The sequence below is a fragment of the Taudactylus pleione genome, unplaced genomic scaffold (assembly GCF_031769625.1).
Source record: "Taudactylus pleione unplaced genomic scaffold, aTauple2 ptg000046l, whole genome shotgun sequence".
NCBI lineage: Eukaryota > Metazoa > Chordata > Amphibia > Anura > Myobatrachidae > Taudactylus > Taudactylus pleione.
The window spans coordinates 935811-961097 of NW_028284448.1; the positions used below are offsets into that span (position 1 = coordinate 935811).

General features: G+C 39.1%; 1 protein-coding gene across 1 annotated transcript in view; it reads left to right on the forward strand.

Moving 5' to 3' along the window:
* The window catches only part of GRIK2 (glutamate ionotropic receptor kainate type subunit 2), a 755896-nt gene that overhangs the window by 722246 nt on the left and 8363 nt on the right, over positions 1-25287 (forward strand). Inside the window, exon 15 of the mRNA XM_088460433.1 lies at positions 15842-16092. Within this exon, the coding sequence (XP_088316559.1) occupies positions 15842-16092 (251 nt within the window). The remainder of the gene's footprint in view (positions 1-15841; positions 16093-25287) is intronic.

Sequence of the window (25287 nt, forward strand, 5' to 3'; positions counted from 1 at the left end):
TTAGTGTTATTTTTTTTGACACTCAACAAGAATAAGGTTGTAACTGTGAAGTAAAAATAGAATTTAGTAGTATTATTAAACACTAGATGCTACTTGGCATCTTGAAAAAAATCCTCTATTATCTTTATTGAATTCATTAGGGTTTATTTAAATAAAATATTTAAACATTCTATTTGACAGTGCACAAATGCAATTTTGAGTGCTAAACTTACTACATACTGTAGCTTGTAGTTAAAAACATCTGTGTTCAGAATGTTGAACAAACATAAAAGAAATGTATAGAATGTTGAACTCACATATAGTACAGTAGACTATGGGCTTGATTCAGACTTGGGAACAGAGGGCCTGATTCAGAGCCGGGCGCTCTGACAGAGCGCTCGCTGTGAATGAGGGCCGGCCTTCTGATTTTTTAGAGCGGCCTCCTGGCCACTCGCATAGCTGTGGGAGGAGTGTTTCCAAACTGACATCTATATTGTAGAGTAATAATAAAGCTGTGCAGTATTTGTGGGCTACATGTAAAAGCAGCCAGTATTTACCCTACATGCAAACAAATGTATGTATTTACGCCCCTTGCATTGCAACATGGTTTGTCTAGGTTCACAGTTAAGTGCTATCTCTCTCTCTATTCCCAACTCTGAATCAGGCCCTATATGTCCTGTAATAAGCACTGAAACAATATTTCTGTTGTAATTGAAACAAATCCATGTAAAAATGTACCTAGTTGTGAAGGCATAAAATACTTTAAGTGAATAAAAGCACTTGGTTTTGAATATACCGGAGATCATTTACAAACTATAAAACATCAGATGTGAAATGCAAAATAAGTTTTGATCCCACTTTGCATCATAATTTGTGCAAGCATACTTAGATTCTATTGGTATAATGGTTTTGAGAAGCCTAGTAACAGTATAAAAGGTATGGAGGCATTTGTGGCAGTTGGGTGAAGTGCAGAGCTGGCCCTAGGCATAGGCATTCTAAGCAAATGCCTAGGGCGACTGGAATGCCCAGGGGCATTCAGCTCTGCAGCTTCCCCCCACCCCTGGAGCTCAGCTGTTCCACTTCCTGCTTTCCAAACACAACAGTCACGTGAACTGCTGGCATCCTTTGCAGCCGAAGGATGTTCCGCAGGGGCTGCTGGGAAATGTAGGCCCTTAGGGACCCAGTTTTTAAAAGTGATCGGGTCCAGCAGGACGCGCTATGTGCGCGCCGCAACTGCCGGCTCAGTGACATCCCCCAGCATCTCACAACAAATAAATGAGGTTCCATAGTATTAAGATCCTATTTGTGCCTGAAATAAATGAGACTTCTGCCACCCACTCCTAGTCATGTGACGCCGCCGGGCGGGCCACGGGCTCTCCTCACGGATCTCTGAGGGGGAGCTGAGACACCATTTTCAGCAGTTCCCTGTGCTGCAAAGGCTGACTGTGTGACTGTGCCTTGGGCCTCCATGCACCAGATCTGCTAACACCCTCAGTCCGCCCTCTACTAGCCAGGATACAGAGTTTTGGGAGGACCGGCAGCCGTGAACAAGCTGCAACTCAGAAGACGCCACACACCTGGTACAGGTAAAAATGAACAGCCCGTCCAGCGTGGACATGGTAAGAGCCAAGGGGTAACAGCACTCCCACTGCAGCCTCTGCGGTTGTATGCTGCCCCATCCCGTTCACTAACTACATTACTCTAATGTACACATACTCCCCACCCCCTTTGTATGGTCTAAAATCTGCTCACATTATATATTCCCACGCATGAGCCTGCCTAGGTATATTTCACTCTAATTAATTCAACAACTATATCTCATTATAAATATTTATACTGTACTTACATTCAAATCTTACAATTTTGTTTACTAAAGCTGATCTTGATAAGTTTTAAAACCAATAAATGATCTCATTATTTTATGTGCTAGGTTGTAGTGCCTTTATTCCATGACATCAGCATTGACAAAAATCAGTACACATTAGATAGGTTAGCACGAATAATGCACATCATGTAGTGAACATATATTTTTAAAATATGTATTCATGGTCTACATTATTCACAAAGCTTTAGTGCTGGCTTTACTAGACTACACAATGCTTAGGTTTGCGACTAGGGGACGCTGGAACCTCCCCTTCTCCTCCAGGACCCGATCCTCTTCATGTCAGACCAGAGCATCACGGATTGCATCAGGATTGTGAGTAGCAGCTCTCTGAGGCCACATCCTGTGTTATCCCATACCCAATGTCTTGCCAGGGTGTGGTGGGACCCTTCTGTGCAATGCCAGTAAAAGCCCCTAACCCCCTCCTTGCCCTTCAGTACTACGCCAGCTGCTATTCACCCTTACCCCACCCTACCCCAGCACTGACTGCCCCTAGCCCCCTCCATGCCTCGCGGCACTGTCACAACTGCTGTCTGCACTAAACTACTCCCTACCCACCCCCAGGCAATGTCTGCCCTACTCCCCAATACCAAAACTGTTGCTTGCCCTTAACCCCCTCTACCCCAACTGCTACCTGCCCCCAGAGCTGTCCAATTGCTGTTTTCCCTCAACCCCCCCATAATATGTGATGGGACCCAGAAACAGTAAAGTAGGACCCCAATTTTTTACAGGGGTCCCTGGGACCCACATTTTTTTCCGCTCAGCGCGAACACTGGTCTGTTGAGAGTGAATGGTGTGTGCATGTCTGCTGAGACTGCAGGGTGTTTGCATGTGTGTTGAGACTGCATGCTGTGTGCTGGGACTACATGGGTGTGTGTATGCATATGTGCTGAGGTTACGTGTGTGTGTGTGAACCATAAGTCTGTGCCCTCTGGCTGGAGCAGTCATTCCATGTGCACAGCAAACCCAGCATGACAGATATTGGAAAAGTAAAAATAATGTCCCATATACTGTACATGCATTTATACATTTTTGGGTGTTATAACAAACTTTCTGTTGATTGTTTTTTATTATAAAGAGGAAAAGCTGTCACTATTCATATCTATTATTGCATTGATTCTTTGACTGTATAATAGGGAGCTATGTCACTTTGGGGTTATCACCTCCCTGTTATTAGTGTGTTGTGCTTACCTCTGCAGTGTGCTTGTATAAGTGTGGGCCCCTGTCTGAGTGGGGGGGCATAGTGTCATTTGTGTGTGTGCACTGTCTGTGTGGACATGTGCCCATCTGTACAGGCATGGCGTACCTGTGCCACTGTCTGTGAGGGTATAGGCGTACCTGTGTCCTTGTCTGTGCGGGCATGTGGGCACCTGTCTGTGGCTGTTTTGTTAATCATTTGTATTGTATTTTGGGGACATATTGACAGATTTATATTAGGGATACCAGTAATGGTGCATAGACATGGTTAGATTTTTCTTCAGATCTGAACGATAACGATTTTAAAAATCGTTCATATCTGAAGGAAAATTTGACATATCTGACATGTTTGTCAGATGAACAATGCGTGTTCCCGCTTGTCAGATAACGATATCTGACATCTGATGCGTTTGCAGTCTGATTTGGACGATTCCATTCATTTTAATACAGGCAAAAATCGTTCAATCATTCAAATCATTGGTAAATCGTTCATTTGAAATATCTGACCGTGTGTATGCACCATTAGAGAACATTGGGCCTGATTCAGAGCCGCTCGTAAGCGGCCGCTCGTTCGCTCCGAGCGATGTTTGCACAACTGCGCATGCATATGGGTTGTAATACGCATGCACGAACCAGTCATTGCGGTCGGAAATCGTGTGCTCGCAAAATAGTGAATGCCTGCTATTTTGAGTGACAGGAAGAGGCGTTTGTGGGTGGTAACAGGGGAAGGTGCTTGAAAACGGGGAGTGGAGATCCAAACGCAGGCGTGCCAAACGGTCAAAACGGGCGTTTTAAGGGTGTGCATAATTTACAAAGCAGCGTCATCGACCACGTCACTTGGTTGTCTTTTAGCCTGAACTGCTCGCATGATTGCGGTAGGAAAATCCTACCACAAGCACTGCGAGCAGTTCATACGCCTTTCGATGTACTCGATTAATCTAATAAATAGCGGAGATGACGTAGGATGCGAGCGGCCTGGGGGCGTTTTTAAAAAAATAGCGAGCGCATGTTTCGTTCGCTCGTTCAGTCATAGAGGCATCAACAGACCGCAAAGAGCGAGCGCTCTATTTAAATATCCGGCACCTTTTTCTGAACAAGCGAGCGCAAATAGCGTCTGGCTCTGAATCAGGCCCATTGTTTCATCTACACCAGACATGTCAAACTCGTGGGCTGCATGCGGCTCCTATTGCATATTTTTGCGGCCTCACTTTAGCTATGCTAGTTAAAGTGCAATGAGTTCCGGCTGCCGTTGGACTGGAAGATGGGACCATACAGTGATATATAAGGGGGAATAACAAAGCTTTTTTTTTTTTTTTTCTTGCGGCATGCACACTCTTAGACCTTGAATTTTTGGCCCGGTTGGGATTTTGAGTTTGACATGCCTGATCTACAGCTTTCTGTTCACTACTACCCCCTTCTAACCAAGCCATTCTCCACTAGACTCTACCTTAATCTCTTCCATTACCCCATTTCATATGTTCTAATTGTCCCTCTCTGGATCCGCCACTGCTCCTAATAATTCTGCTCCTTCTCCTAGTTGCCAGCAATCCTGCCACAAACCCCCAATTCCAGCAACCCCTTAATTGTGCACTTTTTGGAATGTTAGATCTGTCTTTAAGCATCTGGCCTTCATTCATAATTTTTTGCTACACCCCTCCAGTTAATGACCACAAACCAGCTACTTAATGGCTGGCCACACTCCTTCAGTGGGCCCCTTCTGTTGCATTTTCCTGGTGGGCCTTTAACGCCCCAGGCAGACAGTGTGTGTGTGTGTGTGTGAATGAATATATATATATATAATTTATTACGTGTGTGTATGGTGGCCTGTCGGGCCTGCATGTAGGTCCTACAGGCTATGTTGCTTGGGAGTGCGCATCTTCAGCGACATAGCGGGTACACACTAGACGATGTACCCAATATGTCCAGCATAAGATTGGTGGTGGGATTATCTGCTAGGGGGCACCACACAAAATTTTGCCTAGGGCACCAAATTGGCTAGGGCCGGCTCTGGTGAAGTGAATACAATTTTTGCGAAGTATGAAGTAGATGCACCAATGCGCCTATTGAGCAGCAGTGCAGAAATTAGATTTCTTTTTACAGAACACTGTCATTGAAATTAGAGCTGGAGAATTACATGTTTAAAAGTTTCCATTGATGTACTGAGGGTGCATGATCATTTACACTCCATTCAAGGGCTTCAATTTTGCACCAGCTCTGAACTTGCAGTCAGCAAGTCTTGTTCTTTACTTTTAATCAAGCATATTTTTCACCTGCATGTTGCCTTATGCAGGAAAGCACATTTTTAGATGCACTCCAAATAATGTAACACAATGCTTCCCCTAAGTGCCACATGTAATAAATACAGTCCCAATTTCCTCTCATTAACCCATTATAAATATGAACCATAAAATAGATTAATCGTGAAGTTTAGTTCAGGAAAAATGTTAATGAAATAAATTATAATAAATTAGTAGGAGTTTTGACTTGTGACATTTATAATTATTGCAAGTGTGTTTTTTGTTTTTCTTGTTTTTCTGTGATAGTGTAATAAAATTTATATTTTATATAAACTTCTTATTAGCTGTTGCCATCCTACATTTCTGCACCAGGTGAATAGAGGAAAAACATACAGTATCTATAATGAAGCGTAGTGATGACTTGCGCCAGTGGGTATTTTGAGGATGACAATCAAAGTGTGCAGCCACGAATAGCAGGAACCTTTCAATGGGGTTCCTCAGGACAGATACAATATTGAAATAGATGGTTCTAGCGATTCTTGATCATCCGTATGTGCTTCAGTGGGGAATCACAAGATATGTATAGGAAAAAGTATAAAAAAGTATAGTGTACATTGTGGTGTAAAATATTAAGTTAAAAACAACGTAGTAATAAAAAATCATCCTTTAGGAATGATATCCAGACATTGGACAATTATCACACCAATGTCCAATAGAAGCTGCACATGCAGCAAAGAGTGTTGAACCTGAACTGTAATCTATTGTTCCTGTTCATCCTTGCTGTTATTCTAAGTATCCTGATTAGGATAATATGGACTTCTTCTAAAGGTTCTCCTTCAACGTATAATCACTCATAAAAGGGTAATAAAATTTCCAGACATTGTGCACATCAATTTTGTAGATGGTATTCAAAGGACATGGGTGGGTTAATATACTCACCTTTGATGAATTTTAGTGCAGTTTGGACAACTCTTTTTAATACCTGATGTCCATCAGTTCAGAGATGTATAGTGACAAAAATAGAAAATACATTAATATAGGTCAATAAAAACTATATAAATAAAATGAAAATAAGAAATAAGAAAATTAAAAATGTACTGAATTAATAGTGCTTAACAATTAGATACAGTAATTTATTAAATAAAAATACATACAGAAAAATGCACCATAATGCACTATAATATTGAAAGCAGTTTTGAAAAAGATATATAAAAAGTAGATATTTTTCAGAATTTTAAATAATAAAGTCTAACAGAGACTAAATTGAATGCTGTTTAGAAAAAAAAAATTCTACCTATTAAACAACACATTGGTGTGATAATTGTCCAATGTCTGTTTTTATTCTATTTTGTTTTAACCTTTCTATTTTACACCACAGTGTGCACTGTATTTTTAATGGTTTTTTCCTATATAAATTTGGTTATTCATTATATATTTTTTTCCCTATAAATATATGGTTATTCTCCATACAGATGATAAAGAAGACAAAAGACACAGAAACTTATTGGTGGGAAAAAGGGTCAGCTTTACTTAATTATTCATTGAAATGAGGGAAAAGGTATGGTGACAAAGAAAGAACAGCAAACTGACAGCATCATCAACTCAAGGCTTAGATCGGCTTCATATGCCAATCCATCAACATCAAGTAAAGGCTTACATGGGGGCCAACTACCATTCCATCACTAACCATTCAAAGGCTAACGGACAGTCCACCACCAAAAATGCAAAGGTTTACTTAGGGGCCAACTGCAGGTCCATCACCAACAACTCTATGCCTATATGCATTCCAGCTGCCAGCCAATCACCAAAAAGCTCAATGCTTAGATGGAGGCCAACAGCCACCCCATTTTCAGCATATAAACTCTACTGCCAATTACACACACAAAGGCCCATCTGGACCAGTGGTGTTGATTACCCCAGTAGGGTAGAATAAGCCTAAACCAGTATATTGTCAGGGAGAACAACTCAAGACTAACACAAGACAGCCACTGTTACCATTCTTTCCCACAAAACAATAAAACCAACAAATACAATTAGTAGATAGGGGGATGGGAACTTCCAAAGAGACCCCCCAATAAGTAAATTTGTATTATAAATCAGCAACTCAGCCCCAAAACTCCACCATTTAACTGTTGCAGGGCTATAATACTATACAAAGGGGACACTAATTAAATGTTTAATCTTTGCTTATAAATTTATTCTGACACATCCTAGTAGTTTAAATTCAGTCAGGCATATGAAATGCTTATGTCTTACATTACAACTCCATGTACTGTATGCATAATTGCAATTTTTCAGAAGAGTGGGTATATAAACTCTTATCTATATTGACACTATCACAGTGAAAAAAATATCTCCCTTAATGATTTATATACCTAAATAATGTTTTGTAGTTTAGTAATCAGCATGTTCCACTGTGTAAACAAACAATATGAAACATCTGATAGCTTTCATGTATGTTGTGTCCTTTGCCATGCTCAAGAGCTTCTTTCATTGCATACCTGATCAAAATAAATATATCTTACCTTGAAGAAGTCGGAGAAATAACTGTAGAAAGAGAGAATAGAATTAAGTATTGACAACCTTCTGTCTGTTTTTTACTTTCTGGTATAGACATTCTATAACATATATTTACAATGTTTTTGTGACTAAATTCTTCACTCACAATTATATGACTTCAACAACCAGATAATGAAAATTCTGTATAGAAAAGGACATTTGCATTTAAAATACAAAATAAGCTTAAAAGAAAAGAAAAACATTACTGCAGGTGCATTAGTTAAATGCATGAGAAAATAGGTAAGTCTTTAGTCTGTTTTTGAAGGATTCTAGAAAGGAGGCCTCTCAAACTGTGTGGGGAAGCAAATTCCATAAAGTAGAAACCAAAAAGCTAAAAGTTCAACTTCCAAATGAATTCAGGCAGATTCTAAGTACTGCTAACAGTCTTTCATTTACAGATTGCAGTAATCGAGTGTGGCAGTAAGGAATCATAAACTTATTTAGGTACCTTGGGCCCTGGTTATGTAGGATTTTGAAAGTCAGTAAGTCATCCTTGAAACACTGTAGATTCTCCATCTTACAGTCATCCCGTGAAGGAATTAGAGAGAGGGTGTTATGCGGCTGGAACAAAGCTGGTTGGTTAATAGTTTGGCAGCTGCATTTTGTATCAACTTCAAGTGGTGCAATTATTTTGCTGGGAGACCCAGATATTTATTTATTACCAAATCTTTATATAGTGCACACATATTCCGCAGTGCTTTACAGAAATTTTTTGTCTATTCACATCAGTCCCTACCCCAATTGAGCTTCCAATCTATATTCCCTACCAGATGTACATGCACATACTTGCACACAATAATATTTTTTTGTTGGGAGCCAATTAACCTACCAGTTTATTTTTGGAGTTTGGGAGGAAACCGGAGCACCCAGAGGAAACTCAAGCAAGCACAGGGAGAATATACAAACTCCACACAGTTAGGGCCGACGTGGGAATCAAACCAACGATCTTAGTGCTGCGAGGCAGTAATGCTAACCATTAAACCATCTGTGCTGCCCATAATAGATAGAGAACATTGCAGTAGTCTAATCATGATGATGCAAATGCATGTATGACTTTAGACAGATCTTCTAAGGGAATTAAGAGATTGATTTTGGCTATGTTCTTCTGGTGAAGGAATGAAGATTTGATTGTGGCTAATAACTGATGTTTAAGTGTCGAGCCACCATCCAGGACAACACCATGATTTTGCACATGTTCACTGTTTTGTAAATCTGAACCCCTAAATGTAAATCCTGTTACTTGGCTATGCTGTAGTCTTGTCCTTGGATGGTGAGCACTTATCAAAAAGACCTCTTTTATTAGGACTCACACCAAGTCAACTCATACTCATCCACTCCTGGAGCTCAATTAGACAGCCATTTAGGGTTCACTGTACCTGGAGCAAAGGACAGCTACAGTCATATATCATCTGCATAGTAGTGGTTAATCAAGCCAATGCATTTGATTATTTAACCCAGTAGTAGCATGTATACTGATAAAAGCATTTGAGATAGAATAGAACCCTGTGGAACACCAGTTGGCAGTGGCACTGGTGAAGATGAGTATAATCTAGAAGAAACTCTCTGTGACATGCCAGTGATTGAATGATTTGAACCAGCTAAGAACTATGCCATCCAGTCCACAGAAATTTTTCAGTCACTCAATCAGAATCCCATGGCCCATGGTATCAAGTGCTGCAAAGAGATCCAGAAGGATTGAGATTGAAAAGTCACCTTTGTAATATAGTGCACACAGATTCCGCAGTGCTTTAAAACTAATATTTAGTCATTCACATCAGTCCCTGCCTCAGAAAGATTCATATTGATATTCCCTGGCACATGCACACATATACACACTAGGGTTATTTTTTTTGTCTAATGCCAATTAAACTACTAGTATGTTTTTAGAGTGTGGGAAGAAACCACAGAACCCAAGAAAGGCCCAAATGCAAATACTTGGAGAGCAAACAAATTCCACACAAATAGGACCATACTGGGCATTTGAACCCAAGAACTCAGTGCTGTGATGCAGCAATGTTATCCATTGCACTATTGGATTACCCCAAATAATTTAAATAAATGAGAAACTAAGCACTTTTAAAGTTCCCAGTATGTTATGATGACATCTACTAGTGATGTACAGGCCAAACAATATACAGTGCATGCAACAATAACATGCCATATCTGACCGACACAAGTGCCAGCCCACAACTTACTGTACATTTTTAAAACTGTAAAGGATAAAAATTTGCTGACTTCATATTAAGTACTTACAGTATAATTTAAGTCCCCAACACACCGGGATAAAATCTAGTTTGGAGTCCCGAACTTCAAGTCTTCAAATTACCCACACTACCAATGTCTTTACTTCTAAAGTTCAAGCCCACTGTACCTATTTCAGATATATCTTGCATACCTGGAACTCAAGGTGAGAAATTACCCATATAATGATCAGCTCTTCTAGCTTTTATTGTTTTAGAATATGTATTACTGTATTACTAATTCATCTTCAACATATGTATTTATCAGAACACTGAAGATAAAATTTGCATTTAATCACAATCATGTAGTTTTGTTTGTAATATTATGTATATATTTAACATGTACTGTACTGTATATTTCTATAGGCATTATTTTCTGTGTTTCCTTCCCTTTTAATCTTTTAAGAAGGAATTTTATAATGTAGGTACATTAGTTTTGAACTTATAATGTAACATACTTGGTAAAAGCTTAGTTGCAGCAAGTGTCACCTCCCCTGGTGTCACTCAAGTGCATTCTGGATCTGATTGTGTTAATGAAGTACAACCTGTCTATTTGCATATGGCCTAATTGCATGTTTAATTTATTCACATATATTACATATATAGCTTCATCTGTTTATATCCTTATTACATGAATATAATTGCACATGAAGATAATATTCAAATTACCACTTCAAAATATTTTTTATAATTAGTGCTGGATTTTGCATAGGGGCTGCAGGGCTTCAGCCGCCCCAGTAAAATCCATCAGCTAAGTGTAGTCAGTACAGTCCATGACTGCACTGGCTACACTGTGATTGGCAGTGGCTTCCCATTGGAAGCACTACCTGCCAGTCACATAAACAACTGGCAGTCTCAGGTGTCTCCTCCCCATGGGACCGCCAGTTCAGGCTGCTATTAGCAGAGAGCGGCTTCCAGTAGGAAACTACTTCTCTGCCTTTCTGCCAGCCCTATCCGGCTTCTAGGGGCTTCAGATGATGCAGCCCTGTGGAAGCCAGTGATATGCACATGTGCAGTTCACCACTGCTAGTGCACATGTGCCAGTCGGCACCTGTCAGATTGATTGCGCAGGCATTGGGACCCGGCCAGGAGGAGCCAGTGAGTGTTAATTTTTACAGTATCCATCCTATCGTTTTCGGCAGCAGCAGCACCCCTCATCCGAGAGGGTGGGAGCCGCTGATGCTTATAATACCAGCTACTGGAACAATGAGATGTACATTTTTATATAAATATGTGAGTTATAATATATATATATATATATATATATATATATATATTTCATATTCATTAGGGGTGAGCGGGTTCGGATTTCTGAAATCCGAACCCCCCCGATCGGAGGTCGATCCGAGTCAGGCTCGACTTTTCCCACCTGACTCGGATCTGAAATCGAGGCAAAACGTCATCATCCCACCTTCCGGGTCTCACGGGTTTTGGATCCTATATAAGGTACCCGTGTCGGCGCCATTTTCTCACTCGGCTGTGGACAGTGAAGAGGGAGGGTGGGAGTTAGGGCTGGCTGGGCTGTGTAGTGTAGTGTAGTGTTGTGCTGCTGTTGTCCATAGGGGCTGTGTCCACTACTTCAAAGTCCATAGGGGCTGGCTGTGTTGTGCTGTGCTGCTGTTGTTAATAGGGGCTGTGTCCACTACTTCAAAGTCCATAGGGGCTGGCTGGACTGTGTTGTGCAGTCAGTTGTCCATAGGGGCTGTGTCCACTCCAAAGTCCTGTGCAGTGTCCCAGTCCTAAAGGGGTGCTGTAGTGTTGTCCAGGGGGTGCTCTGTCCGTCAGGGGTGCTCCCCCCAAGTGCTAAAAAAAAAATATTTTTTCTGTGTTTGTGAATTGTGTGCGCAGTAGCCGCACGTGCATCAACAAAGTAGTGCCAAGCGTGCGCCTGTGTCATAAGTAAAGGGCCGGCTGGCTTGACCGTTAAAGGGTGCTGTAACCCCCAAAGTACACTCCAAACCAAATTAAAAAAATATTTTCTGTGTTTGTGAATTGTGTGCGCAGTAGCCGCACGTGCATCAACAAAGTAGTGCCAAGCGTGCGCCTGTGTCATAAGTAAAGGGCCGGCTGGCTTGACCATTAAAGGGTGCTGTAACCCGGAAAGTACACTCCAAACCAAATAAAAAAATATTTTCTGTGTTTGTGAATTGTGTGCGCAGTAGCCGCACGTGCATCAACAAAGTAGTGCCAAGCGTGCGCCTGTGTCATAAGTAAAGGGCCGGCTGGCTTGACCGTTAAAGGGTGCTGTAACCCCCAAAGTACACTCCAAACCAAATAAAAAAATATTTTCTGTGTTTGTGTGCGCCTTAGCCGCACGTATATATCAATATAACATAAATGGAGGACCAAACTTTCTCTGATAAAAATAAAATAGGAAAATATCAAGAACCACTTCCTCCTAGTGCTGTTGCTGCTGCTGGGAGTTGTTCATCATCCCAGAGAGGAAGTAGGAACACCACTACTTTTACTAAACAATTGACCCTCCAACAGTCCCTAGCGATGTAGATGAAGTATGACAGCAGTCATCCTGAAGCAAAACGTATAACTGAGGCCTTGACTGCTATGTTGGTGTTAGACGTGCATCCGGTATCCGCCATTAGTGCAGTGGGATTTAGACAATTGATGGAGGTAGTGTGTCCCCGGTTCCCAATCCCATCTAGATTCCACCTGCATCCTCAAAGCAGCAGCGACAAGCGTGCGTCTGTCTGTTAAAGGGTGGTGTAACCCTCAAAGTGCTCCAAAAAATAAAAAACTATTTTTTTTATGTGTTTGTGACTTGTGTGCGATGTAGCCGCACGTGCATCAACACAGTAGCAGCGCCAAGCGTGCGCCTGTGTCATAAGTCAAGGGCCGGTTTGGACATCTGGTCCGGACTGAAGGACGTGCCAACAATTTCTGACAAGTCTACTGTCACTGCATATGATACTGTCCTCAAAGCAGCAGCGACAAGCGTGCGTCTGTCTGTTAAAGGGTGGTGTAACCCTCAAAGTGCGCTCCACAAACAATAAAAATATTCTTCTTTTTTTTCTGTCTTTGTGAATTGTGTGGGCTGTAGCTGCACCTGCATCCTTAAAGCAGCAGCGACAAGCGTGCGTCTGTCTGTTAAAGGGTGGTGACACCCTCAAAGTGCACTCCACAAACAATAAAAATATTCTTCTTTTTTTTTCTGTCTTTGTGAAATGTGTGGGCTGTAGCCGCACCTGCATCCTTAAAGCAGCAGCGACAAGCGTGCGTCTGTCTGTTAACGGATTACATCGGTGACAGCATCCAAGTACTGGCAGGAAAAAGAAGCAATTTGGAGGTCCCTGTACAAACTGGCTCTATTTTACCTGAGTTGCCCCCCCTCCAGTGTGTACTCCGAAAGAGTGTTTAGTGCAGCCGGGAACCTTGTCAGCGAAAGGCGTAGGAGGTTGCTTCCACAAAATGTGGAGAAGATGATGTTCATAAAATGAATTATCAACTCTTCCAGGGAGACCAGCCTCCAGAATGTACAGAGGGACCTGTGGTTGTGGATTCCAGCGGGGACGAATTAATACTCTGCGAGGATGAGGATGTACACAACACTGAAGAGGGTGAGGAATCGGTGGATGAGGAGGATGAGGACGACATCTTGCCTCCGTAGAGCCAGTTTGTGCAGGGACAGATTAATTGCCAGCTTGTTTTGTGGGGGCCCAAACGAACCAATCATTTCAGCCACAGTCGTGTGGCAGACCCTGGCGCTGAAATGATTGATTTGTTAAAGTGTGCATGTCCTGTTTATACAACATAAGGGTGGGTGGGAGGGCCCAAGGACAATTCCATCTTGCACCTCCTTTTTTTTTCTTTGCATTATGTACTGTTTGGGGCCTAGTTTTTCAAACTGCCATCCTGTCTGCCTCTGCAGTGTCACTCCTAGATGGACCACGTGTTTGTGCCGCCCACTCGTATCTCTTAGCATAGTCATCCAGCTACCTCGGTGCAACCTTTTGGATATAAAAACACTATTGTGAGGTGTTCAGAATAAACTGGAAATGAGTGGAAATTAAGGTTATTGAGGTTACTAATAGCATAGGAGCAGAAAAACCCACAAATTCTGTGATTTTAGCTGTTTTTATGCTTTTAAAAAAAATACAGATCCAAAACACAAAACCCAGAACCCAAAACACGGAAGGGTGGTTTTGGCAAAACCAATCCAGATCCAAAACACAAAGAAAGATCCAGATCCAAAACACGAAAAGTGACCGGTGCACACCCCTAATATATATAATATATATATATATATATATATATATATATATACTTCCAAAATTACACATTTTCGTACAATTTGTAGATCCTTAAATAACAACTGTGTTCCATTTTATAATTTTTTTTATCATATTAGTCATATAGGCTTAGAGTTCATTCCTCTGGTAAAGTAAATAGCCAGTATTAAGCTAACTCTGAATCATAAATGGGTATAAAAAATTATAGCTGTGACTGCAACAGCATCAGATATAATAAGATGAAGAAACAAAGTTTTATATACGTATATACAGTATGTGTGTGTGGGTAAGAAATGGTGCCTTCAGTGTACACATGCATACTGTATGCAGTTATATTGAGAGTTTCATGCTTCTCAAAGTAATCCTCTTTTGTCTTTAGCCCTCAACAAAAAATTTTTGAATATTGATACATGGAAAATAAAAGAGAAAAATAAATATGATTTGTGCACTCATGCAATTTTGAGAGTGAATTCACTTAAATAGAAGAAAACAATTATATAGTAAACATTAAAAAACACCCAAGGTACAAATAACACATTAATCGTATAATTTAGCTTAAGAAACCAGTAACTTTCAAGAGTATTATAATCTCCATAGCGGGACATTGATCACAATTGTTTGCCCAACACATGGGTATAATTCCAATATTCTGTAGGTACTGCTGAGTCTCATGAGTAAAAGTAGACAGCCTTCAATTGTGTGGAGTAAAAACATCCAATAGATTTATACAATATAAAAATAGAGTAAATGCTTATCTGCCTCAGGGGTTGAGGTACAACAGGAACTTTTCAATGTTTTTATTCCCTTTTATTACATCTTTGGACTTCTTCAGGGGAGCATAGAAATCCACAGCTGTAATATGAGGGATGAAACGCATTGGCAAGATCATGTATTTCAATCTTTGAGACAGATAAGCAAATTCTTTTTTTTTATTTCTCATGTATTGATCAAACTTCCGTGATTAAGATCCCGTTACGGAGTATACAGTACTCTTGAGAGTTGCTGGTTCTTAAGCTAAATAACATGGTTGATGTGTTTTTTTTAACCTTGGGTATTATTTCTGTTTACTATATAATTTCATTATTCTATTTATGTGAATTCACACTCAAATTTGCATGAGTGCACAAATCTGATATTATCACTATTATACTGTCATATATTTTTTTCTCCTTTATGGTCCATGTATCAACATTCATAAATTTGGGATTATGGACTAAAGACACAGGAGGATTAATTGGAGAAGCATGAAACTCACATTATAATTTCATATGCATATGTACTCGTACACTGAAGATGCTAATTCTTACCCACCTCTAGAGTGATTTTGTATTTTATTTTGACTGATTTATTGGACTAAATTTTTATAAAACAATTTTGTGTAAGTTTCATTATTTCATTAATTATTATAGATAGATTTGTTGCTTTTGTTATATATCCACTTTTGATATAATTGCCATTATTATACAATATCAAAACTAATGTTTTATATTTCATTATTTGTAGGTTCTCCATACAGAGATAAAATAACCATAGCCATTCTTCAGCTACAAGAGGAAGGGATTCTCCATATGATGAAAGAAAAATGGTGGAGAGGCAATGGATGCCCTGAAGAGGAGAGTAAAGAAGCTAGTGCTCTAGGAGTACAGAATATAGGCGGCATTTTTATTGTTTTAGCTGCTGGATTGGTCCTTTCTGTTTTTGTTGCTGTTGGAGAATTCTTGTACAAGTCAAAAAAAAATGCTCAGTTAGAAAAGGTAAGTGTGGAGTAATAGTTCTAAAATGTGATACATAGATTGTAATTGTTTCACTAGAAAGGACAGTATAAAGCACAGTATAAAGTACTTAAACATTACATTATAAAGGTATTGCCTTTATAGGATTGAACCTAATACTTTACATACCATTCATTCTAGGTAATATGTGTAAATAATTAGCATTGATGTGCAAAAAAAATGCAAATATAATTTGCTATATTTGGTAATGTATACTAGAGAGTAATGAAGTATTATAATAGTAATTTTTTTAATTGTGATTGGGCAGACCACAAAGGTACAGATTCATTTTGCTGGCCTTGAATTATGATTAATGCAAGCACTAATGAAATTTACAATCTATGGGGTCTATATACTAAGCCTTGGAGAAAGAAAAAGCGGATGGAGATAAAGTACCAACCAAACAGCTCCTAACTGTCATTTTTCAAACATAGCCTGTAAAGCTGATTTGGTGGTACTTTATCTCCATCCATTTCCTCTCTCTCCAAGGCTTAGTACATAACCACTATATTTCCTTTTACATAGACACAATAAGGGTAGTTTTGTCATGAGCCAGGTAGCCTACCAGTATATCTTTTGGAGTGTGATAAGAAACTGGAACACCCAGAAGAAACTGATGCAGTTATTTGGAGAACATAAAATCCACAGAGATAATAAAAAGACCCATAACCCCAAATCCAAAGATTATGTGTACATAAATAACCCTTTTCTAGACAAGATGGTGTCCCATTTTACTACACATGAAAATTAACTAATAAATACAGTATGTAAAGCCATTAAATTGATCATGTTTTACAAATTAAAATATATAAAATCTGCCCCTTACACCCTCCCTTCTCTCCTGTAATAACCATTTTACTGCTGCACGCACCAGCAGCAGATGAGAGTGGCACCGTTTCACCACTGCTATTTAGTGCAGTAGTGAATGGGTCATACCTCCCAATTGCCAGAGATATCAACTGTGCATGTTTGATAGGGGGAACAAATCATTACAGAGTTCATTCTGGTACAATATTATACCTTTTTAATTAATTTGAAATTTGTAGTTTTTCTCCACAAATGCTGTATGCTTTAGTTTAAACCATTTTTGAATGAAACTTGAGAACAGGGGATATTAAGGTATGCAGTCACCATGTCTTCATTTGGTAGGTCAAAATTCACTATGTCGACTACAGAAGTTCGACATTAATGATGTTGCTATGGTATAAATTACAGCATCCCTAATGTCAACACATGCAAAATATTGACATAATGTTGACATTGTCATGATGTTGACATTTCCATGAGGCTTAGAGTTACGGTTAGAGTTAGCATTATGGTTACTGTTAAGGTTATGGTCACCATTAGGGTTAGCGTTAGTATTAAGAATGTCATTAAGTTGCTGTTAGGGTTAGCATTAGTGTTACCATTAGGGTTAGGGATAGAGGACCTGAATCAGTGGTGGTTACAGTGTCAATGTTGGATGCAAGCAGTCAATTTTTTTCAGCCTGTGCTTGCATTCAAGTAAACTGCGCATCCATCCCGAAGGTTACCGCAGAGAGTAGCAAAACAAAATTTGTATATAGAGAGAACAAATTAGGACATGCTCCCTATCCACTTTAATTATATCGCAATCCAACAAGCCAAACAACACCTAGTCCTCACAAGCTAAGCCCTTATCTGAAAATCATTATTTTGGCAGATATTCTGTCTTCATTAGTAGCGATTCTTGTAATGACTGCACACTGCTACTGGAAGCAGTTTACTAATCAATGTAAAATGCTACAACTAATTTTTTTTAAAACGAAATTTTCTACAACTTTTAACTATCTATAAACAGCAACTTACAGTTGACGTATTCACAACCCAACATAGAATGCCCCAAATCTCCTAGCTCTAACTACCAGAAGAAGCTAAATGTTGACCCTGGTTCCCATTTTAACATGTTCATCCTTTTGCACTGTATAAAACCATAAACAAGTGGCCACTTCATTGTCGGATGCAGATTTTTTACACTGTTCATACATTTTCAAAAAATTTTATGCAATGATAAGTACTGTAGTTCAGACTGTAATTGGATCCAGCCAAATGTTCTGAGCAAGCAAATAAAAACAGATCTATATGTGCTTATGATTAGAGAAACTGGAACTATTTAAAATTTGTTGATAGTTGATGACCTCAAAATTTTCAAAGGATGTAGTTAAAAATGTTGCCATAGTCAATCTTTGCTCAAATTAAAGGTCTACCTAGAGTTTGAAAATGTATCATGAAATATTAGACTTCAACTAAACAGTTTGAAAATCACTTTGAAACAATTTTTTTGTATTTTTACTTATGATGTCACACAGTACACATTAGATAGCACACAATAGAGATGAATATGCATTAGTAAAGTCAAATAAATGATTTGGACTATGATTTATTTTGCTCAGTAATCATTTAAAAAATATTGGACCAATCAGAAATGAAAAGACATTTCAAACTGCTATTCCAAACAGGTATATCATTAAAATGCTAAAAATTTATTTTTATATAAATAATTATTTGTTCATTTGGTAATATTCTAGCTATAAACAGTTTAGCTTCAATCTTATAATAATAACAAATTAAAGTTTATTAATAATAGACAACTATCTTTTATTACACTTTTAGAAATATTTATAAAAATATTTTATATTGGTTTAAATAATGAACATAAAGGAGTAATTTTACTTTCAATATCTGGTTTAGACATTCACTAGATATATTGTATACACAAATAAACAGCTACTGAACAATAGAACACAAATGTACTATAATGACAATTCCAAGATAATTTATTTAACTGCATAAATAATTTGTTAAATCATAACATGTTTAATCAATAACTATTTAGGTTCAATACTTTGTAAAAGTAAGATGTTTAATATGATTTAGTACTATGTTTTTAATTTTACATTAGTTCACATTATTAATCTGGCAGAAAAAAATAAGTTATTGTAACATTAAAGCAAAACTATTTATATTGTTGTAGAAACTTGTTTAGCACAACCTTAGGGTTGCTGCATTCCTCCATAATAACCACAAGATGGTGCATTGTTTTGTTGATTGAAAACATTGTTATATTTCTAATATACATTGATAGCAAAGCAATGCCTGACTGACAATGTAATATAATGAAGAGATACTAAAATAAAATAAAAAATACTTGGTTAAAGCTATAATTAATCGTATGCATTTTTAATGTATTTCTTTTCTTTAAAACTAATTACATAATTGTCAAATATCATGTTTAAAAGATGTTTAATAGTTGCAAAATATTTAAAAACAAAAATTATGAATTGGCTAAATATTTTTACCGACCATTTAAGAGTAATGTCCACTTCAGCACATATAAATATTGTTGTCTAGCAGTCTTAACTTAAAAGGACAGTACTTTTATGTTTTATTGGCAGTAGTGATGGCATCTGCTCAAGCTATGTTACCTCTATTGCTTATAGTGATATTTAAAAAGTGTTGTGCCCAACTCACCAGCCACTTATCAGTCCTGGCTAGACAGTAGTGCATTACAGTTAAATTGATATTGTCCTGATTAACCATTGGCAGCAAAGCATGTATTTTTTAGCTACAGTAGGTTCTTTTTTTTGCTTATGTAAATGTAAAATGCCAGTTTGCATATTTTGTTTACACATGGTGGTATTTTATGATGCTCAAAATATTTACAGTATTGAGTAAAATCATACTTTGGGCCACCCTTGCACTTTGTGCAATTCCACCAAGATTATCATATTATCATGAAGATTTTTAGTATCATTTTTAGATTATTTTTAGATTATCATGAAGGTTTGTAGTGCAAAATGGCAGCAATTGATAAAAACAGAAGTTTGCACAGGCAGATATGGCATTCCTTGGAAAGCATAAATTATCCATACTGGTGTGCCTAGTTTGTAGAGCAGTGTACGAACAAAAAGTATTTTTATTGAGCAAGATTATTAAAATTAGATAATGGAATGGAGTGGACACATTTTTGAGGGATTTTGATTGTTGTTCAAAATGTTGCTGAAAGCTTTTGGCCTCTGGGTCTCATTTAATTATGTTAGTGTACAGTTCTTTCATGCTGCAATGTGAACTATTTCATAAAAATAAAACTTCGCACTAAATAGCCAAATGTAACAAAAAAATCTTGCTGCATATGGGGTTCTGTAGCCATTGACCAGTCAGAGTGCCCATGCTGACCCCTGTCTACCACCAATATAATGCCTACAATGGGCATATGAGCATCAGAACTGGACCATAGAGCAGCGGAAGAAGGTGGCCTGGCCTGAATAATGTTTTCTTTTGCATCATGTGGATGGCCATGTGTATGGTTTATCTAGGAGAAATGGCAGCAGAATACACAGTGGGAAGAAGGCAAGCAAATGGTGTAATGATTTGGGCAATGATTTTTTGGGAAACATTGGGTTCTGAAATTAATGTGGATGTTACTTTGGCACATAACACCTACTTAAACATTGATGCAGGCTAAGTACACCACTTTGGGCAGCAGTTTTCCTAGATGGCAGTGGCCTCTTTCAGCAGGATAATGTAAACATTGTTCAGAATTGTTTGAGGAACATGACAAAGAATTCAAGGTATTGAGTCAAGCTTCTGTGCGATGTGCTGGAAAAACAAGTTCAAGCCATGGAGGCCACACCTTTCATTTTACAGGACTTAAATAATCTGCTGCTAACTTCTTGATGCTAGATACCACAGGACATCTTCAGAGATCTTGTGGAGTCCATGCCTGTGTGAGTCAGAGCTGTTTTTTTTGGTGACACAATATTAGGCAGATGGCTTTAATGTTATAACTGATAGAGTATAAATATATAATTTAGCTCCATAGCGGGTCAGAGGTGCATAATGTGTCCACATGCAGATTTTCAGATTTAAAGGAAATAAATGGGGCTTTACCGTCAGCATTCAGGAGCAAAAATAACAAATGTCCTAGACCCCATTCTGGACACTACTTCACGTCATAAACCCTGACTATCATAGGAAGCTAGTCTGCAAATGTAACACAGACTCTTGTAGTCCTGTGTCTCACAGGTATAGACATGGCCCCCTGGCCTGACTTCCAAAAAGTCACACAGTCCCTCTAGTGGTCCTCCCTGCCTCCTGCAAGAATGGACCTGGTCTCATGCCTGAAGCCTGGCTGCTACAGCTTCACACAAACACAGTCAGAGTTTTGTGGTTCTCCCTACATCTTGCAGGTCTGGACACTGGCCTCCTGGCCCCAACTGTTCTCCAGGCACACTGGGTTCTATAGCTGCCGCAATCCAACTTGGACTGTCTCCTCTGGAAGCCTGACTGGTCAGCCTCATTAACTCTCATGTGACCACCCTTTGCCTTCAAAACAGCATCAATTGTTCTAGGTACACTTGTACACAAGTTTTGAAGGAACTCGGCAGAGTGGTCATCCAAACATCTTGGAGAACTAACCACAGATCTTTTGTGGATGCAGACTCTCTCAAATTCTTCTGTATCTTCATGTAATCCCAAACAGACTCAATGATGTTGAGGTTAGGGCTCTGTGGGTGACATTTCATCACTTCCAGGATGCCTTGTACATCTTTACACTGAATATAGTTCTTAATGGCATTGGCTCTATGTTTGGGTTTGTTGTCCTGCTGCAGAATAAATTTGGAGCCAATGAGACACCTCCCTAATGGTATTGCATGATGGATAAATATATGCCTGTATTTCTCAGCATTGAGGACAGTATTACACCTTACCAAATCCCCAACTCCATTTGCTGAAATTCAGCCCCAAACTTACAAGGCACCTCCACCATGCTTCACTATTTGCTTGCAGACACTTATTATTGTACCACTCTACAGCCCTTCAGTGAACAAATTTCCTTCTGTTACAGCCAAATATTTTAAAGTTTGACTCATCAGTCCAGAGCACCTGCTGCCATTTTTCTGCACCCCAGTTCCTATATTTTCATGAATGGTTGTGTCACTTAGCCTTTTTTCCATGTCGAAGGTGTGGCTCTTTGGCCTCAATTCTTCCATGAAGACCACTTCTGGCCAGACTTTTCTAAACAGTAGATGGGTGTACCTTGTTCCCACTAGTTTCTACCAGTTCTGAGCTGATGGCACTGCTGGACATCATCTGATTTCAAAAAGAAGTAAGCATGATGTGTCTTCCATCTGATTTCCTTGGCTGACCGCTGTGTTTACGGATCTCAACATTGCCAGTTTGTGCTGCTTCAAAAGAGCTAGAACAGCACACCTTGAGACCCCAGTCTGCTTTGAAATCTTTTCCTGGTAGATACCTTGCTGATGCAGTATAACTACCTTGTGTCTTGTTGCTGTGCTCAGTCTTGCTATGGTGTATGACATGCTGTCTTCCACAACCTCATCTTTTTAACAGAGTTTGTCTGTCCCTCACTCAGTTTCAAGCCTCCTACACAACTGATCCTGTTTCAGTTAATGACTGTGTTTCAACCTACATATGAAAATGATGATCATTATTATCTGTTTGGTATGATTGGTTAATCATACACCTGACTTTACTCCTACAAAAACCCTGACTTTGTGTAAGTATACAGTACCTAGAATAATTGATGCTGTTTTGAAGGCAAAGGGTGGTTACACCAAATATTGATTTGATTTAGATTTATCTTCTGTTCAGTCACTTTGAATTTGGTTAATTGATCAAATTAAACTATTATCACTTCTATTTTTTAACTAAATATATAGCTGATAAGTGACTAAAATTATATCATAATGTTTGAAAGCACACATCGGACCTGATGTGAAGGCATGCACCATCTACTAACAGCTACCAGAGAAAAATAAAACAGCTAATAGTGCATACACATTTGCATACTCTAAAGTCATTGTGTCAGAATGACACCAAACATGCCCACCCCTGCCTTTTTCACATCTCCTGCAAAGTAACGAAAACACATAGTGAACATGCTAGTCCAACTACAGAAAGTAATTGCAGGGAGATCGCACTGACTGCTGACCATACCACCTTTGCTGTAAAGAACACCCCTTCCAAACATCTACAGGCCGCTCTGCCTATGGCCACGGCTCCTCTGCACACATACTGTCACACTTACAACCATGTTCACAGCTCACAAAGTCCACTCTCTCTACAAAAAAGAAAACCCCCCAGCATATACTAACTGCTCCATCCCATGGCCATGACTCTACCATGCATATTAAACCTGATGCTGTGAATCATGTTCATAGCCACATGCCACACTCCCCCATTAAAAGTAAAAATCCCCTACAACTTTATGCAGATTGCTCCTCTCAAAGCCACACCCCCTCTGTGCACATGTCATCACCTGTTGTTAGCTATGTTCACAGCACAGTGTATGCAGACCATGCACCCTCCATACATAGTAAGGGTCCTTCCAAAAATCTCTACACTGCTCCACCTATGGCTACATCCTTTCATCCTTGTGTCAGTGCCTGCTGTTACCCATATTCACAAGCACTGACCACACCCTCTATGTTGAAAGCAATGCCCCCTCAAAGACAGTTACCCTATTTCCATACCACCTACCACTGTGAGATGCATTTATGGCTCACAGTGTCCTGCCATCTGCACAAAGTAAAGCCCCCAATAAACACCTCCACTTCAATCTTCCCATGGCCATGCCCCCCTCTCCCTCCATGCACATGCCAACTCCCACTTTTCTAGCCATTGTATATATGTATACAGCTTCACCCATGGCCACAACCTCTCTGCACAAATTCCACCTACTGCCTTTTTTAAACATAGGCATAACAAATCTCACAAATGGACTGGTTGGCACCAACTCTTAATACATATATAATTCCTCTCTAATAATATTACATGCAAGTGATAGAGAGCTGGCAAATGGAATGCAAGTGAGCCAGTTCTTTAGCACAAAAGCACTTAGTGCAAAGAGACAGTTACAATATGTTGTGTTGTAAATTGTAATACATTAAGGGGAAATTGAATTAGCTGTGAAAAACAGCTTATCGAGCGCATAGTTATCGCCCAATCCTATTACCAGCGGTTTTCGCATGTACGATTCTGCATAGAATTTTGCGCAAATTTCTTTTCTCCACCTCCTCAGCAAGTGAAAAGTTGGGTAAAGTCACTATTTTAAGGTAGAAATGTCGGTACTTGGGTCAGAACCACTGGGACACCATTCTTAATGACAAATTAGGCAAATATGTTTTAAATAGCTTCATTTGGCTAATAATGACATTTTGGGGGTGCAAAGTACAGGAAAATGGGTTAATTGATGTGGGATAGGTGAATGGTGCTGTATGAATGGGACAGGTGTTTTTAAGATTGCAGGTGGGTGTTAGAGGCATATTTTCAAGTGTCTTAAAATGACACAAATATATACTTTCATGCATTTTTATGCACCCCCAATTTAAGTGGACCATTTTATCTTGTCAAAAAACACTTGCTTTCTAATATTATTTGGCTTTTTTTTTAGAAAAATGCATATACTGTAACAGTCATTTGACATAATTAAGAACCCTAAAAACTGTTATTAGGGCCACTAATATACTTATATTCTGTTATCCTATATCACTTTAGCTTTTTTTGGGGTACAGGCAGATTTCCCCATTTTCACCTACACTTTTCGTGGGTAAAAGCTGCAAGATTTTTTCAGTGAATGCCGCAACGATACATTTGCAATTGAAGTGCGTGAAAAATGGTAGCACGCATAGACGCAATAAGCAAAATTAATGTGCGATATGTGTGAAATCTTAACCGGCGACAAGTTAACACTTAATCGCAGCTAATTGAATTCTCCTCTAAGGGGCATATTCAATTTGGAGCGAAGAGTCTGTTGCCGGACTTTTCGCTGTCATCAGAACTTTGCCATCCAAAACTTATCGTGCGCTTCCCCGCTTATCCCAGTATTCAATTCCAAATTGGCGAAAACGGGACCTGGCAAAAACAAAATTTTGGGGGAAATCAGCCTGACACACAACTAAAGATGCTCTGACCTGGGGGTTCACTATGGGAACCCCGAATAGCCCTGCTAAAGGTATTTGGGGTTTTTAAATGGTCTCAATAGGTGATATTTAGCATCTTTGAGCAAGTGGTGAAGAATAGCATTTTGCTACTTTTTTGGGAAAAATAAGTAGTCCAATCAAATTTGGGGTACATGAAAATGGGTGCAAGCATAGTTTAAAATCAAGCTTTAAAGTGCACCAAAAAACATACCTC